This window comes from Rhinatrema bivittatum, chromosome 8 (assembly GCF_901001135.1).
Source record: "Rhinatrema bivittatum chromosome 8, aRhiBiv1.1, whole genome shotgun sequence".
In the NCBI taxonomy this organism is placed as follows: domain Eukaryota; kingdom Metazoa; phylum Chordata; class Amphibia; order Gymnophiona; family Rhinatrematidae; genus Rhinatrema; species Rhinatrema bivittatum.
Genome location: NC_042622.1, coordinates 258,384,485 through 258,400,907, shown reverse-complemented (window position 1 = coordinate 258,400,907; position 16,423 = coordinate 258,384,485). Strand labels below are relative to the sequence as shown.

The 16,423-nt window shown below is 45.7% G+C and overlaps 1 protein-coding gene across 6 annotated transcripts in view; it reads right to left on the bottom strand.

Moving 5' to 3' along the window:
• Positions 1–16,423, bottom strand: part of MARK2 (microtubule affinity regulating kinase 2) — a 462,018-nt gene that overhangs the window by 121,136 nt on the left and 324,459 nt on the right. For all 6 annotated transcript variants that reach the window (XM_029614697.1, XM_029614694.1, XM_029614695.1 and 3 more), the window contains exon 14: positions 9,000–9,097. In XM_029614697.1, the coding sequence (XP_029470557.1) occupies positions 9,000–9,097 (98 nt within the window). The remainder of the gene's footprint in view (positions 1–8,999; positions 9,098–16,423) is intronic.

The window sequence follows — 16,423 nt, the reverse complement described above, 5'->3', positions numbered from 1 at the left end:
TGCTGATACTCCAGACTGATGGCTATGTGCAGATATACCTCTGTCAAGTCCAGGGATGCCACTTTTGGTGGCTGAGTGGGGAGCCCTCTGCAGACAACCATCTTCCTCCTGCAGGTCATAACTGGAGGTGCTGAACCTGCTCTGCAGACCCTGCCTCCCTGCTTCTACTGGGCGCAATTATTCTGGAGGGAACCTCTGTCATGGCTCCATGGAACTCCTCCTCCCGCTCTCTATGGGAGTGCTGTCCCTTCAGTCAAGATGATATAAGGAAAACTCCGTAACCACGCCCCTGAAGTGCTTCTAAATTTAACTGCGTGTGCTGAGAGCACCCGCTCCCATGATGCCGCCGGTCTCCTCTCTCTGCATCGAAGAATGAGCACATTGGCGCTGCAATTAAACTGCCTGCGCTGAGTGTGAATGATTGTCATAGCGCCATGGGATTCCTCTTCCTCTCTTCAATAGGAGCTCGCACAACAGCGGTGCAAATTCATTTTTCCTGTGCTAAGCAGGAATATTCTCCCTGTCGTCAGTGGACTTCTTGAATAAAGTGACTATGGAAAATTAATCTGTGTAAAACAATGAATCAGGACACCAGTGAACTCTTCTCGCCCCTGGAAGGAGTGAGTACAACGCCTTTTTTTTTTTTTTTTTTTTAAATAAAATTTAGAATGTTAGAAAAAAGAAAAATGTTAGAAAAAAAGAAAAATGTTAGAAAAAAAGAAAAATGTTAGAAAAAAAGAAAAATGTTAGAAAAAAGAAAAATGTTAGAAAAAAGAAAAATGTTAGAAAAAAGAAAAATGTTAGAAAAAAGAAAAATGTTAGAAAAAAGAAAAATGTTAGAAAAAAAGTCTGATTTATGTGGAATAACTGAAACATGGTTTAAATCTTCTGATGCTGTTCTCATAAACCAATTACCTAGAGACCTTTATGATTTTCATTTTGTATCAAGGACTAATAAAAGAGGGGGTGGCTTAATGATTCTTTCCAAAAAGGAACTACAGTTGAGATCCCAACAGGTTAAAATCCCCAATCACTTTGAAATTCTTTTGCTTAAAGCCCCATGTTTTCAAATTTGCTTAATTTATGCCCCACCAGGACTATTAGAATCTAATGTTTCGCCATTAGTTGAATTCTTTGTACAACAATTAGAGCTGATTTACCTATTATTTTGGGGGATTTTAACCTGCATGTTGATGCAGATCCGAAATCACACAATTGTGAAACCTTCCTTAATATCATGGATGCATTAGGTTTCCAGCAATTAATCAATCTTCCTACGCATAGGGCTGGTCACACATTAGATCTCATATTCTTTAACTCACATATAGAAAATATCACTTCCCTAGTGATTACAATTCCTTGGTCTGATCACAGTCTTATTTATATTGATTGCAAAATTAAACATCCAAGTAGCATTACATGTCCAAATAAAAAAAATCATAGAATTTAGAAAACCTTGTAAGTTAGATGATCTATCTAAGCATTTCCCTAAAGCTTTGGAAAAATTAAATCTAACAAATACTGATCTGGCCATACAAACATGGTATACCCTCAATAATGATGTAGCTAATATTTGCTGCCCCAATATAAAAAAAAAAATTGTCATCACCAAAAAACAAAAATCACCATGGTACATGGCAGAATTAAAACATATGAAGTGTGCTTTAAGAAAAGAAATGGAGAAGGAGCCCCCATGACTCCCTTGTTGAGTAACTATAGGATTCTCCTTCATAAATATAATTCACTGACAAATAAAACTAAAAAAGTCTTTTTTGCTGACAAAATACATAACTTTCAGTACAATCCTAAAGCATTGTTTTCTTATGTAGCTGACCTTACCAGACCTATAGGGGATTCTAATTTTCAAGAAATGAATACTGAAAAATGTAATGAGATTGCATTCTTTTTTTTAATGATAAAGCCCTCAATCTAGTCAATAATACCAATACAAACAACGCAAGTGAAATTGTTCTCCCTACCAATCACAACATCGAATGGACCACTTTTGAAACCGTCTCAACTGAAATTGATATTATAAAAACTCTCAACCCTGCTATGCATTCATTGATCCTGTTCCCATTAAGCTGCTAAAAACTATTCCTAACCTTATTTCTAAACCAATAGCCAACATTGTTAATCTTTCCTTAAATGAAGAGTTCGTCCCTGAACAACTTAAATGCGCAACAGTCAAACCAATTTTAAAGAAACCCCAATTAGACCCTTCTGATTTCGTTAATCTTAAGGCCTATATCGAATTTACCCTGTTTAGCTAAAATTCTTGAAAAGGTTGTGAACAATCAGCTTGCAGAACATTTAGAAAAGCACAACCTTCCCTTTTCTGCGCAACATGGATTTAGAAAATACTATAGCACAGAAACTTTATTAGTAGCCCTACATGATACCATCTTGAGAGGTACTGACAATGGACAAACCTATTTTTTGATGATGTTGAACATTTCTTCAGCATTTGACACAGTGAATCATTCAACCTTAGACAGATTGAAAGAAATAGGCTTACAAGAATTGACACCTTGCTGGTTCAGATCTTACCTGGAAAATAGATCATATAAAATTAGGATAGACAATGCTGAATCTGATCTTCACTCTCTGCTACTCTTTTTAATATTTATATATGTTTCTACTCTGCAAGCTTTTATCTGGTCTTAATCTAACATTTTCTTTATGCGGACGATGTGCAGATTTTAATACCTATTGAAAATTCTATAGCTTCCACGTTAAAACTTTGGGACATCTGGTCTTCACTCTCTGCTACTCTTTTTAATATTTATATATGTTTCCACTCTGCAAGCTTTTATCTGGTCTTAATCTAACATTTTCTTTATGCGGACGATGTGCAGATCTTAATATCTATTGAAAATTCTATAGCTTCTACGTTAAAACTTTGGGACATCTATTTAGGCGAAAAAAGTTTTAATACAAATGAACCTTGCGCTTAATGACAAAAAATCTGAAATCTTATACATCTGTCCAAAATTAAGTACATTGAAAGAACTTGAAGTACGAGAAGCTGCTAAAGACCATCCTATTGCCTTTGATGTTAGGGATCTAGGGATGATAGATTGCGAAGTGAGTCTCAAAAAATGGATCAGCAGTACAAAGATGGATATTTTAAGTTGAATATTTTAAAGAGACTATAACATCTTTTATATTCCAATGATTTTAGGACTGTTTTACAAGCTCTTATTTTTAGTAAATTAGACTATCGCAACTCACTTTTGCTGGGCCTACCTACCAATGTTATACGTCCATTACAACTCCTGCAGAATTCTGCTGCCAGACTGCTGACTAATACAAAGAAATTTGACCATATCACTCCGTACTAAAAGAACTTAATTGGCTCCCTATTGGTTACAGATCACAGTATAAAGCACTTGTCCTAATTCACAAATCCCTGTACAATGAGAAGGTTGAATGGTTCAATGCAGCACTCCATTTTCATATACTAACACGATTAACTAGATCAGCTAATACTGGGCTACTACCAATCCAGACTGTAAAATCCGCACACATGAATACCGTTAGAGAAAGAGCGCTATCCATTGCTGGACCCAACCTATAGAACTCTCTACCATCACAATTGAGAATGGAAACCAAAACCAAAGTATTTAAGAAAGGAGTTAAAACAAAGGAGATTTAACAAAGCATTTAATAACAACAGTTGACTTTGATGGTGTTTTTTACTTTTATTTATATTTTAGTTTTTATGATTTTATCTTCCGATGTATAGTTGTTTCTTTTATCTTTCTTTTATTTAGATATTTTAAGCAAAATGGATAATCTGTAACTAGATTTTAAATGTTTATTTTAGATCGCAAATTACCAATGCCTAATCTGAGATGTAACAGACGTGATGTTTTTACATGAATGCCGGTATATAAAGACAAATAAAATAATTTTTTGCACTAATGCCACTGGATCCTTATTACCTGTACATGATGCCACTGGATCCTTATTACCTGTTCTCAGTGGCTCATACACTGAGCAGTATGATTCAACTGCCAGCAATTAGGTACTCCCGCATTCAGCCACATAGCCACTGGCTGCAATCTCCACTTCCCCACAGCAAATACACTGCCTACAAACCAACCGCTCGACGATAGAGGCTGCCTCCACATTCCCCAGCTCCAGCCACTCTTTTTTTTTTTGTAAAGGAAAAATACTTCCCTGTCAGTAGCCGTCTTCTTTTCAGGAGCTACCACGGGGAGCGCAGAAAAGCGGAAAGGGGGAGAGAGGCATGAGAGATCTGGTACCACCGGATTTCAGCATTCTTTCAGGGCAGAAGCATCACAAGGGTTACCAAACCCCTAAGTTGTCCAACTCAACCAGGAGGGATGACTCCAACAGGAACTAAAAACCTTCTGGGAGGCTTTTCCAAACTTGCTTTTTTTCTCTCTCTTTTTTTCTTTTTTAAATATACTCCAAACTAAGAACATAAGATGGTTCCAAAAAACAAACCAGAAGCTGATCCAATATAGTTGTGTAGCGACCAAGAAGGATGAGATCAGTGTATTGTCAAAAAGTTTTATTTCACAGTATATCAGCCCGACTCTGGCTGAGTTTCACTCTATAGGTAGAGCAATCTGGTCAGTGTAGCTTCCACTGCCATCCTCTTGGAAGGATATTGGCAGGGGGATTCCACAAACTTGTCCGGAGGGAGATGGTGGAAATCCAGGTAATATCCCTCTCGAATGATGGCTAGGAACCCACTTGTCCGAAGTTATCTCGACCCATCTTTGGTAGAATAGGGCAAGTCTGCCCCCTATGGCTTCTTCTTTTGGACAGGTCGGCTGATTTTCATTGTGGGGTGCAGCTGGGGCCTGGGCCCGAGCTGGCTCCCCTTTTGTTGTGCTTGTTCCAAAAGGCCTGGCTCCTGCCTGCGGAACAAGCCGCTTGATATGTGCTTCAGTATGGGTTGAAGCGCTGTGATCCTCTGCCCCTGGAAGTTCGGGGGAAGAGTCGCTGGTTTCTCTTATTCCTGTCCTCCGGTAGCCGCGGCAGTGGAGTTCCCCTTCCTCCAGGGGTTCTGATTCCTCATCTGAGTTGTCTGTGTCCCCGAAGGTGGGGCTTCTGGGTGTTGGAATCACTTCCCTGGGCATAGAGGGTCCTGGGATGTTGAGGTCCACTGGAGGAGGCTGTGGCCATATTATTGGAGGCCCCGGTTGCATGTGGACGAAGGTATGTAGGCCTTTGAAGAATTCCACCCAGGAGATAGATGCTGGGTCTAAATTAAGATGCTCTGTGTCCCTGGGGAACCCTGTTTGAGGGAGGGCCCTGCTGGGAGATGCTACATCCGGCGTACTGTTCGAGAAGCTGGAACCTGGTACCAGCTGGGGATGGCCATGGGCTGGATCCCCCAGGGCCTCCTCACACTGTATACACAGGGTCGTGGCCTCCTCATGCTGTGCAGCTCTAATGTGGCATGCAGGGCAAAGGCCCTGAGCCTTGAGCTTCTTTTCCGGTGGTGCCATGACTTGTGTGCGTAAAATACAGTTATGCGCTCCGGTGCGTCAAAGTTGTGCGCGAAGAATTGGTATGTACTGTTGTGCGCATAGATCGAAGTTATGCGCCCGGCACAGTAAGCGCATGGCTATGCGCGTCGCTTGTGCGCACGGTACTTGGGCACGCGACGTTGTGTGCACAAGGTATTTGTGTGCACGGATCAGGACGGCAGACAGGGCGGCGAACAGATCAAGATGGTGACTGTGACCACGCGGACAATATGGCAACCACCTCGGAGGGTCTCCACGTGGGAGGACCCTCTGATCTGACCGGGGTCTAGCCCTGCTAGGGCAGATCAACCCGGTGGCACTGGTCCCAGCTGGTGACCTGTGCGACTCCTCGAGCTTCAGGGACTGGAGATTTTTAAATAGATTTCTACCTTACCTTGTCTCGGCGCTTCCCGGTCTCGTTCTGGGCGGTCTCCGGCTGCGGGGGAAGAGGGAAAATACCTTCACCGCTGTGCTCGAAGTTGCACCCGCTGCCTCTCAGCCTCACCCGATGTCGGGTCTAGGTCCTCACCGAGGGTTGGCCGCCGGACCGAGGCTTACCTCCGAGGGATCACGGAAATCACCTCGGGAATTCTCAACTGGGGGAGGGACCCAATGGGTGTCACCGCAGGAGAGTGGGGCTCGTCTGTAGAGGTAAGATTTCTTGTTTTGGTTTTCTTTGCTAAATTACTCTAACGCTGTGTTAGCTTGCAGAGTCCCGAACTGCTATGGAGACAGAAAATACTGAAGAGCTGCACTTCCTGCAGGGGTATAATTTATTTATTTATTTAACATTTTTTTATATACCAAGGTTCTGGTAACAATGTTATCAATCACTTCGGTTTACATTTAACTTTGGGATGACATAACTCGAATGTCTTACATAGAACAAGGCAGTGAGAACTGCCTTGTACTATATGTATGTGTGTATATATATATATATGTATATGTACTAGGGCTGATGTCAGATTGAAATCTGATCAGTCTCTAACTGCTATCAGGAGTACACTATACCCATTGGTTCTGAGCCCATCTGCTACACGCTAGGAAACTAAGTTTATCCCATGCTACTGATGCTAGTAATAGCAGTGGCTTTTTTCTAAGTCAACTTGATTAATAGCAGGTAATGGACTTCTCCTCCAAGAACTTTTCCAAACCTTTTTTTAAACCCAGCTACATTAACTGCACTAATCACATCCCCTGGCAACAAATTCCAGAGCTAAATTGTGCATTTAGTGAAAAAGAACTTTCTCTGATTAGTTTTAAATGTGCTTAGTGGTACTACAGGAAAGAAAATTAGCAGGTAAGAACCAATTTTCCTTTCCCTGTACGTACCCAGATCAGTCCAGACTCCTGGGATGAATCTGAACCCTCCTCCAGCCCATCCCCCTCTGAATAATGCGGGCTTAAGGCAATTCGGCCCCCACCAGAGGCATCCTCTTGCAGAGACAATGACAGAGAGAAATCCTTCCCCCCCCCCCCCGTGCGACGGACTTGAATGCAGCTAAGATGCCCTCTGTTCTCGTGCTAAGCGGGAAGGGGTCCTCGAGGAGTTGCCGCGCCAGGGAGAGCCTGCCTGGCTCACAGTGACCACTTGATTTTTCCCCCGCTCCACTCCACGATGATCCTTCCCTGCCAGGGAGGCAACTTGCACACAATCCACCGAGCGAGAGGCTGTGCGCGTGTCGCCGCAAGACTTACATGCCGCGCCATGCAGCATGATCGGGCGAAGCTGGCGGTGCAGGAATGGAGGGGTAGACGCCGGAATGACAGGGAGCCGGAGAACTGCTGAGAAAACAGACAATTCGCGCCATGAGCGCACTGGCGTCTGGAAAAACTGACTCTGGTCTTGTTTCCTTGTCCGTTTTTTTTTTTTTTTTTGTAGTAACTTTAAAACAAAGACACAAATGGTTAACTTCTTTGAGAAGGCAGCAGGCTATGGCTGTCCGGAGGAGGGTGAGTGAGCCGGGACCCCTGGTATCAACCCTGACTGGCCTCGAAGAATCCCCGGGCGAGAGAAGGGTCACTGACCCTCAGCTCCTCTGCTTCAAATACCAGGGGGGGATGGTCCACCCGGAACCTAACCTAACTACCCTCTGGGAGGCTGTAGAAAACTTCAGTCTTCTTCTGATCCTATTTTCTTTTTCTTTTTGGTTTTTTTTAAACTTAGTCTCCAGACTGCAGGTTTTATACCTCTACCATCTGCTGGAGACAGAGAAATAATGAGGGAATGCAGGTGGCATACTAGGTTAGGAGGAAGTGTCAGTGAAACTTTCTCTATCTCCATTTGCTGGCAGGAAGCAAAATCCAGGAGTCTGGACTGATTTGGATAAGAACAGGAAATGGGTATCATCTCCCCTGCCTATCCTTAGTCTTGCTTCAGGGATGTGAGGGGGTGGGGTGGCTGACCTGAAGGGCTCAATGAGCTGGCTGGCCTGTGTTGGAAATTCCATGAATACAGACTCCCCTCTTTGGAGTAGCTAGGTATGGAAAGCAAGGTGATATACAATATACATACATGTATATGTGTATATGGAATGAAGTTACACTGTATTAACCAAAATAAAAACAAACTGTACTGAAAGAAAATGTGTTAATGCAAAGTTGTAAGGAGAGTACACAAAGGGTGGGGGAGGGAGGGGGAATCAGCAGCTCTTTTCCAGAGAGGTGGCACAATATATCCCAGGATGCATCACATGGGAGCAGAAGAAAGTAGGGAAAGAAAGGGTTGGGTGTCTGTGGCCTGTCTGTGCCTGCACTCTTACACTAGGGGATTCCAAAGTCCATATGGTCATACGGTGGCTTGATGGGGGAAGACCCTGGTATGGTGGGAATACTGACCAGTAGTTGGGCTTCACACACACAGGAGGGTGCTGCATCCTTGCTATTCACTACTTACCTATATAGTGTGGAATGTAGCCAGCCAGAATGATAGACACTATTCACTATGCTAGTGAAGCAGGAGAGCTGTGCCCATCACATGACAGTATGACGGCAGGATGTGAGGAGGAGCAATAAGCTTAAGCCCAAGGAAACAGTGTGAGATTATACATAAATCACAGGATGTTCTGGTCAGTGCAGCCAACCCCAAAGGCCTAAGTGCATCTGGTATGCACAGAGGATGAGAGGCATGAGTCCATGCCTATATTTCTGCTGCTTAAGGTATCAGCAGCTGCCCACTGATACACTAAGTATTCTTCCCATAAACACAAAATGGGAAAACCCCATTAGCACATCTGGCTCTGGCGAGGGGGGGGGGGGGCTGTTTGTAAGCTTCAGAGATCTAGCAACTAGAACACAATCATTTCAAATAGCTTAAAACCCCTCTGGACTTTGCTGGCTGTTGATTCCAAGTTCTTTTTGAGTTTCTGATTAACTCTGCCTCCAGTGCCAAGACTCCCTAAGCAGGGATTTACACATTTGCTGCCAAACTTGCCTGAGCCCTACAAACCTAGATGGCCTTGGCTAACTCACTCTGCAGTAGGATCCTACCTGTCTTTGCCATTCTGCACAGAGCCTGGTCCGAGGCTGGCCCGTTCCACCATGGGTGAGTTGCGGCTGCGGTTTGTGCCAGTGGAGAGAACACTGTTCTGTAAGGGAGAGAGAATAATACAGATGAGAGGACAGGGGCTCATGGGCCATGGCTCTGTCTGCAGGGAGCCATCAGCAATCCCTCACTCCACCAATGAGGGAGGGTCCTGTGACACTGCATCCTTAGAAGTGAATTAGGTAAAATAGATATGACAGAAATCTATGAGGGAGAACAAAGTGGAGGAGGATGACTGTCTTCCCAGGAAGGGGCTGCCCTTGCAAAGATGGAGTAAGCATATAGAAAATCCCTGCATGTTTCTGCCCAGCTTCACCCCATTAAACATTATGATCGCATTTCCTTCCCATCTCCCATGTATTTCCCTCACTGGTCGAAATTAATAGAAAAAACGGTACAAAAACAACTAGTGGAACATCTAGACAACAATAGCATACTTTATCCTTCACCAACACAGTTCAGGAATATTATAGTACCGAAACATTGCTAATTTCTCTAACAGATAATGTACTGCGAGGATCTGATAGTGGAAAACACTACATTTATGATACTATTAGATTTGTCAGCAGCTTTCAACATAGTTAATCATACCATACTACTCAAAAGACTAGACGAGATAGGACTACAAAACAAAACAATTGAATGGTTCAGGTCTTACCTAAACAATAGATTTTTCCAAGTACAGATAAAACACACAATATCAGACAAAATTAAGCTAAAAACAGGTGTGCCCCAGGGATCAGCCCTCTCAGTGACACTAACATCTACATGTTACTGCTCTGCCACCTCCTGGCAGGAATAGGTATCATACACCCATCATGCCCATTCAGCGCCTCACTTTTACATCTCTAAATAAATTGTCATCTCTCACAAAAAACTATTCGCAAAAATAAAAAGAACTTCATTCAGGAATAATGGACACAGCAAGCAAAATCCAAAAAAAAAAAAAAAAAAAATCACATATCCTTTAAAACATCCAATCCAAAGGAAATATATCTTATAATCCTCATCATTCAAAAAAACAACTTTCAAACAACTCAAACAACATTTACATCCAATACTCAAATTATTTTCTTCTTTCATTCACTCTAGTCAATGCACGTTCTAGTCTCAAAAATTCCACTTATTTAATGACATGCTCTATGACTCCAAACCTGACTTCATTGCCAATAACAGAAACCTGGCTAAAAACACTGATACAGTATTAACCAATCAACTAAACAACCATAGATCCAACATATTCTCAATTCCTAGAAAAGAAAAAAAAGGAGGTGGTGACTTAATGTTTATTTCTAACAAAGAACTACAGATGACACACCGTCCAACAAACATTGCTGCACCAATATGAAATCTCATTATTAGATTCTCATAAACTTCAAATAGCAAATGTTGCTTACCTGATGTAACAGGTGTTTCTCACAGGACAGCAGGTGTTAGTCCTCGCAAATGGGTGACATCGAGGATGGAGCCCAACCACGGAAAACTTCTGTCAAAGTTTCAGGAACTTTGACTGGCCCAGGGTTGGTGCCCAGCACGGCACCAACCCTGCAGCCAGCAGGGGTCTCCCTTCAGTCTTGTTTCAAAGCTACAGGCAGTGCCGAAAAATAAAATAAAAACGAACCCAACACCGCAGGGTGGCGGGTGGGTTTCGTGAGGACTAACATCCTGCTGTCCTGTGAGAACACCTGTTACATCAGGTAAGCAACATTTGCTTTCTCACAGGACAAGCAGGATGGTTGTCCTCACAAATGGGTGAGTACCGAGCTGAGGATGTCCTAACATGCACCAAATGTACCCAACGGCGTGCAACAGGCACAACAACTGGGGTGGAATTTGGGAGAGGGCATCCGCACCCTACCGGGAAGGTGGAAGGGTGTTGGTACATCATGTTGGAAAAAGGTTACGCAAGACAGATTGGCCGAAGATGGAATCCTGTCTTCCAGCTTTGTCCAGGCAATAATGGGCTGCAAAGGTATGGAGAGAACTCCAGGTTGCAGCTTTACAGATGTCAGGAAGCGGCACCGATCAAAGGTGTGCCACTGAAGTCGCCATGGCCCTCACAGAGTGTGCTTTGACACGGTCTTGGAAAGGAATGCCAGCTTGCTGATAGCAGAAGGAGATGCAATCCGCCAACCAGGAGGACAGAGCCTGCTTACCCACAGGTTGCCCTAACTTGTTAGGATGGAAAGAGACAAATAATTGAGTGCTCTTCCTGTGGGCAACTGTACGGTCTAGATAGAAAGCTAGAGCCCGTTTACAGTCGAGGGTATGCAGAGTCTGTTCCCCGGAGTTGGAGTGGGGCCTGGGAAAAAAGATAGGTAGTATAATGGATTGATTAATATGAAACTCCGAAACTACCTTAGGTAAAAATTTAGGGTGAGTGCGGAGTACCGCCCGGTCCTGCAGGAGTTTAGTGTAAGGCGGATAGGTAACTAGGGCCTGTAATTCACTAACCCTGCGAGCTGAAGTGATAGCCAAAAGGAATAATACTTTCCATGTGAGATATTTTAAGTCACAGGAGTAAAGAGGTTCGAAAGGTGGTTTCATAAGGCGACCAAGAACCAGGTTAAGGTCCCAAGATGGGGCCGGAGGACGTAAAGGAGGCTTCAAATGGAGCAATCCTTTAAGAAAACATGTAACAAGGGGTTGTACTGAAATAGGGACACCCCCGATACCTTTATGGAAGGCGGCTACCGAACTGACATGCATTCTAATGGAAGAGGTCTTTAGACCTGATTCTGATAGATGCCAGAGATAGTCCAAGAATTTAGAGATTGGACAGGAAAGGGGATCAAGGGACTGAGAAGTGCACCATGATGTATACCTTTTCCATTTGTAGGAATAAGATTTCCTTGTGGAAGGCTTTCGTGAAGCGATCAGGACACGAGAAACTGAATCCGAAAGGTTAAATGGTTGAAGGACTAACCTTTCAACATCCATGCCGTCAGGGACAAGGCTTGGAGGTTGGGATGGAGGAGGCATCCGTCGTTTTGAGTGATCAGATGCGGGTCGTTTCCCAGAGGAATATGCCTGCGGATGGAGAGATCCTGGAGTATGGGAAACCACACTTGGCGTGGCCAGTGCAGTGCTGTCAGGATCATAGTTCCCCTGTCCTGACGCAGCTTCACGAGAGTCTTCGACAGAAGAGGAAGTGGAGGGAATGCATAGAGCAGACCGGTTGTCCACGTGAGGGAGAATGCATCCCTTGGCCGAGAGTGCTGGCTCCGAATGAGAGAGCAGTAATTGTCCACTTTGTGGTTCTGAGGGGACGCAAAGAGGTCTATTTGGGGATAACCCCATTTGTGAAACAGAGAGGTCGCTACCAAGGGGTCGAGTGACCACTCGTGTGGTTGGAAGACACGGCTCAGCTGATCTGCCAATACATTGTCTACTCCCGGCAGGTAGGTGGCCCTGAGGTACATAAGTGGGAGAGGGCTTCTGCCCAGATCTGCGCAGCTTCCTGACACAGAAGGAAGGAGCCTGTGCCTCCCTGCTTGTTTATGTACCACATGGCCACCTGGTTGTCCGTCTGAATTAAGATTGTGTTGGTTTGATAGGCAATCTTGAAAGGTCCTGAGAGCATAGCGGATTGCTCTCAGTTCCAGGAAATTTATCTGGTGTTTTGGCTTCCTCTGGTGACCAGAACCCTTGAGTTTGTAAATTGTTTACATGGGCTCCCCAACCGATGTTGGAAGCGTCGGTGGGGAGGATTACCTGGGGATCTGGTGGAAGAAAAGGCAAGCCCTGTCGGAGGTTGGATTTGATTTGTCCACCAGGCAAGAGACAGACGGAGAGCATCGGTGATGCGAACAATGGAGGACAGAGACCTGAACAGCTTGTGTCCATTGCAGTCGCAGAGTCCATTGCATGACTCTCATGGCCAGGCGGGCCATGGGAGTCACATAAACTGAGGAGGCCATTGTCCCAGTAAAATGAGGAATTGGCGAGCTGTAGCTGTGGGTTGAGACTGCAGCTGGCGAGCTAGGGACACAAGGATTTGAACTCGTGGATGAGGAAGGAAGGCTTTTGCTTGTAAGGTGTCCAAGTCCGCCCCAATGAAGGATAAGGTCTGTGATGGGACTAAGTAGGATTTGTCGTAATTGACAAGAAACCCTAGAGAAAGCAGAGTTTGAATTGTTAGGGTCAGGGAGGACCGAGCTATCTGCTGGGTTGGGGCCCTGATTAACCAATCGTCCAGGTAGGGGTAGACAAGGACACCTGCCTTCCTCAGAAAGCTGCCACTACTACGAGGCATTTGGTAAAAACTCGTGGTGCGGATGCTAGGGCCGAAAGGTAGCACTCGATATTGGTAGTGATTTCGGCCTACTAGAAAACGCAGATATTTGCGATGAGATTGCGTGATCGCAATATGGGTATATGCGTCTTTTAGGTCTAGAGAGCATAGCCAATCCCCTCTTTGCAGCAGAGGGAGAAGCGAGCCCAGGGTTACCATCTTGAACTTCTCTCCTTGTGAAGGTACTTGTTGAGGGCCCGTAGGTCCAAGATGGGACGAAGTCCCCCTGACTTTTTTGGGATCAGGAAGTACCTGGAGTAGAACCCTAGTCTTGTTGTAAGGGAGGGAACAGGTTCTATAGCGTTTGACTGAGGAGAAGAGAAACTTCCTGCTCTAAAAGAACAGAGTGATCGGTGAGTCTCCACGCCTGCAGGGGTGGGGAGTCGGAAGGTAGGGTCAGGAAGTTGAGATGGTAACCCTGTGCAATTATCGCTATCACCCACTGATCTGTGGTGATATGACGCCACCTTTCTAGAAAGTGGCTCAGCCGACCTCCTACTGGTATGGCTGGAAGAGGGGTTTGGCAAGTGCTCTCTAAATGAGAGTCAAAAAACCCGCCGCGGCCAGGTTGTGGAGCTGGTGCGGGCTTTTGTTTACGAGACTGGCGAGGTTGAGGTTTATGGTAAGACCTCGCAGGCCTAGCCTTGGTTAGTGGGGGATAATACTTCCGTGGCCGGAAGAAAGACTTTTTGGAGTCTTTTCTAAACGGCTGTTTAGAAGGCAAGTCAGGAGGAATGGATGAGAGCTGTTTAAGTGTCTCATGATGATCCTTTAGTTCAGCAACAATTTGCTGAATCTGCTCACCAAACAAGTTATCCCTAGACAAGGCAAGTCAGAGAGTCTGTCTTGAACCTCCGGACGAAGGTCAGATGACTTGAGCCAAGCCCAGCGTCTAGCAGAGATAGCCGTAGCAGAAGTCTAGTGGAAGCATCAAAGATGTCATAAGCTGTTCTTATTTCATGCTTCCCAGCTTCAAATCCTTTATTTAGTAGGGATTGAAGCTGTGGCTGGAACTGTTCTGGTAAGGCATCGGAGAACTCCTGCATTTGTTTAAGGATGACTATTATATTGAGTCATATACAGCTGATAAGAAGCTATCCTAGAAATGTTGTCCTTAGTAGGAGGTATGGAAGAATGTGGCTTTACTCGTTTAGCTTTCTTTTGAGCTGATTCTACCACAACAGAATGATGGTCTAATTGTGGCTAATTGTGGCTTCTGAAAGCCAGGTGCTGACTGTACAAGGTAGGTAGAGTCAGCTTTTTTGTTTACCGGAGCAACAGATCCAGGAGATTCCCAATTCTTTTTGAGAAGGTCTAGAAAAACCTGATGAATTGGAATAGAGGTGATGACCTTAGGGGCATCCAGGAATTGGAGCAATTCCATCATCTGGTGCCTGTCATCTTGTTCAGATTGAAGCTGGAAAGGGACCAACTCTGACATGTCCTTCACAAAATTTATGAAAGAGAGGTCCTCAGGGGGAGAACGCTTTCTACTCTCAGGAGGAGAGGGTGGTGAAGGCAAATCATCGGTGTCAGTCGAGGTATCATCACCCCAAGTGTCATAAGGATCAGGTTGCTGACCCTTAGGACCATGAGCGGGCTGAATACCTGAAGGCCCCGGTTGAGGCTCCGAGAAACTCGAAGGAATCACCGGGGGCATCGAGAATGTCCTCGATGGAATCGATGCCGGTATCGGTGCCAGCATCGAAGGAACCGGTGTCGGCATCGAAGGAATCTGTGTCGGCATCGGAATACTCGGTGGAGCTGTTGTGTGTATCGCCCCCAAGGAATGTATCGGTGGCGAGGGACGACAAGGCACCGATGGAACTACCCCCGAAGGGGGAATTCGATACGGTGTTTCTCCACCTGATGAGAATGCTGTCGGCGATCCGGGTATTGCCGGTGGAAGGGCATTCATGAGCGCTTCCATCCGGGCAAGCAGCGGCACCAGTGCTGCTGGAATCGGATCGGTGACCGGTTCCACTCTCGGTGCCGGAGTCGGTGCCGGAGGAGTCTGGATCCGTAGTATCACCTTGTTGATGGCCTCCTGGACCAGCCGGTCCAGTTCTGCCCGGAGACCTGGGGTAACGAGACCCGGCTCGACGGGAGAGGGAGGCTGAGGCTGAGCCGGAAGGACCACCGTCACCGGTGGAATCGCGGCTCCCAAACCCCGGAGGGGTGAGGGTTGCCTCGGTGTCTGCGAGACAGGAGTGGACGGTGCCACTTCTGGTCGAGACTTCTTTGGCGGAGGCTCGGACGGTACGGAGGTCGATGACATCGATTCCTCGACGGGCCGAGACTTATGACGTCGATGGCGATGTTTCTCCTTCCGATCCCCTCGATGATCAGGGGAAGGGACAGGAGTCGATGGCCGTGAAGTCGTCGATGGCGGACTGTCACCGGAGGGCTGTCGATGACGATGAGACTTCGATGGTGCTGGTTCCGATGACGTCGATGCAATCGATGGCGTTGGGGTCCGAGCATGGAAGAGGAGTCCCATCTTTTCCATTCTGGCTTTGCGACCTTTTGGTGTCATTAGGGCACATTTGGTGCAAATCAGGACATCATGCTCGCTTCCTAAGCACAAAACACAGACTCTATGCGGGTCTGTGATTGACATAGTTCGGGTACAGTCCGGACATCGACAGAACCCCGACGCCATGGCCATAGGCCAAAAATTTAGCCGCGGGACTGTCAACTGCCAACGGGCCTCAAGGGCCAAACTCGACGGAAGTCGGTCAAACGACGGCAAAAACTTACCGAAGTTCCGCGGATGAAAAAATTTGAAGAAGGGAGACCCCTGAGGGGCAAATTTTCTTCAGAAATTTCTAAGTGAAGAATTCCTGTCAGGAACGTGGTTTAGAGCTCTTTGACCGCGTGGCTACTGCTGCGCGGAAAAAAGAAGACTGAAGGGAGACCCTGCTGGCTGCAGGGTTGGTGCCGTGCTGGGCATGCCCAGTAGGGGCCAGTCAAAGTTCCTGAAACTTTGACTGGCCCCGTGGTTGGGCTCCATCCTCGATGTCACCCATTTGTGAGGACAACCATCCTGCTTGTCCTGTGAGAAATGCCTTGTCT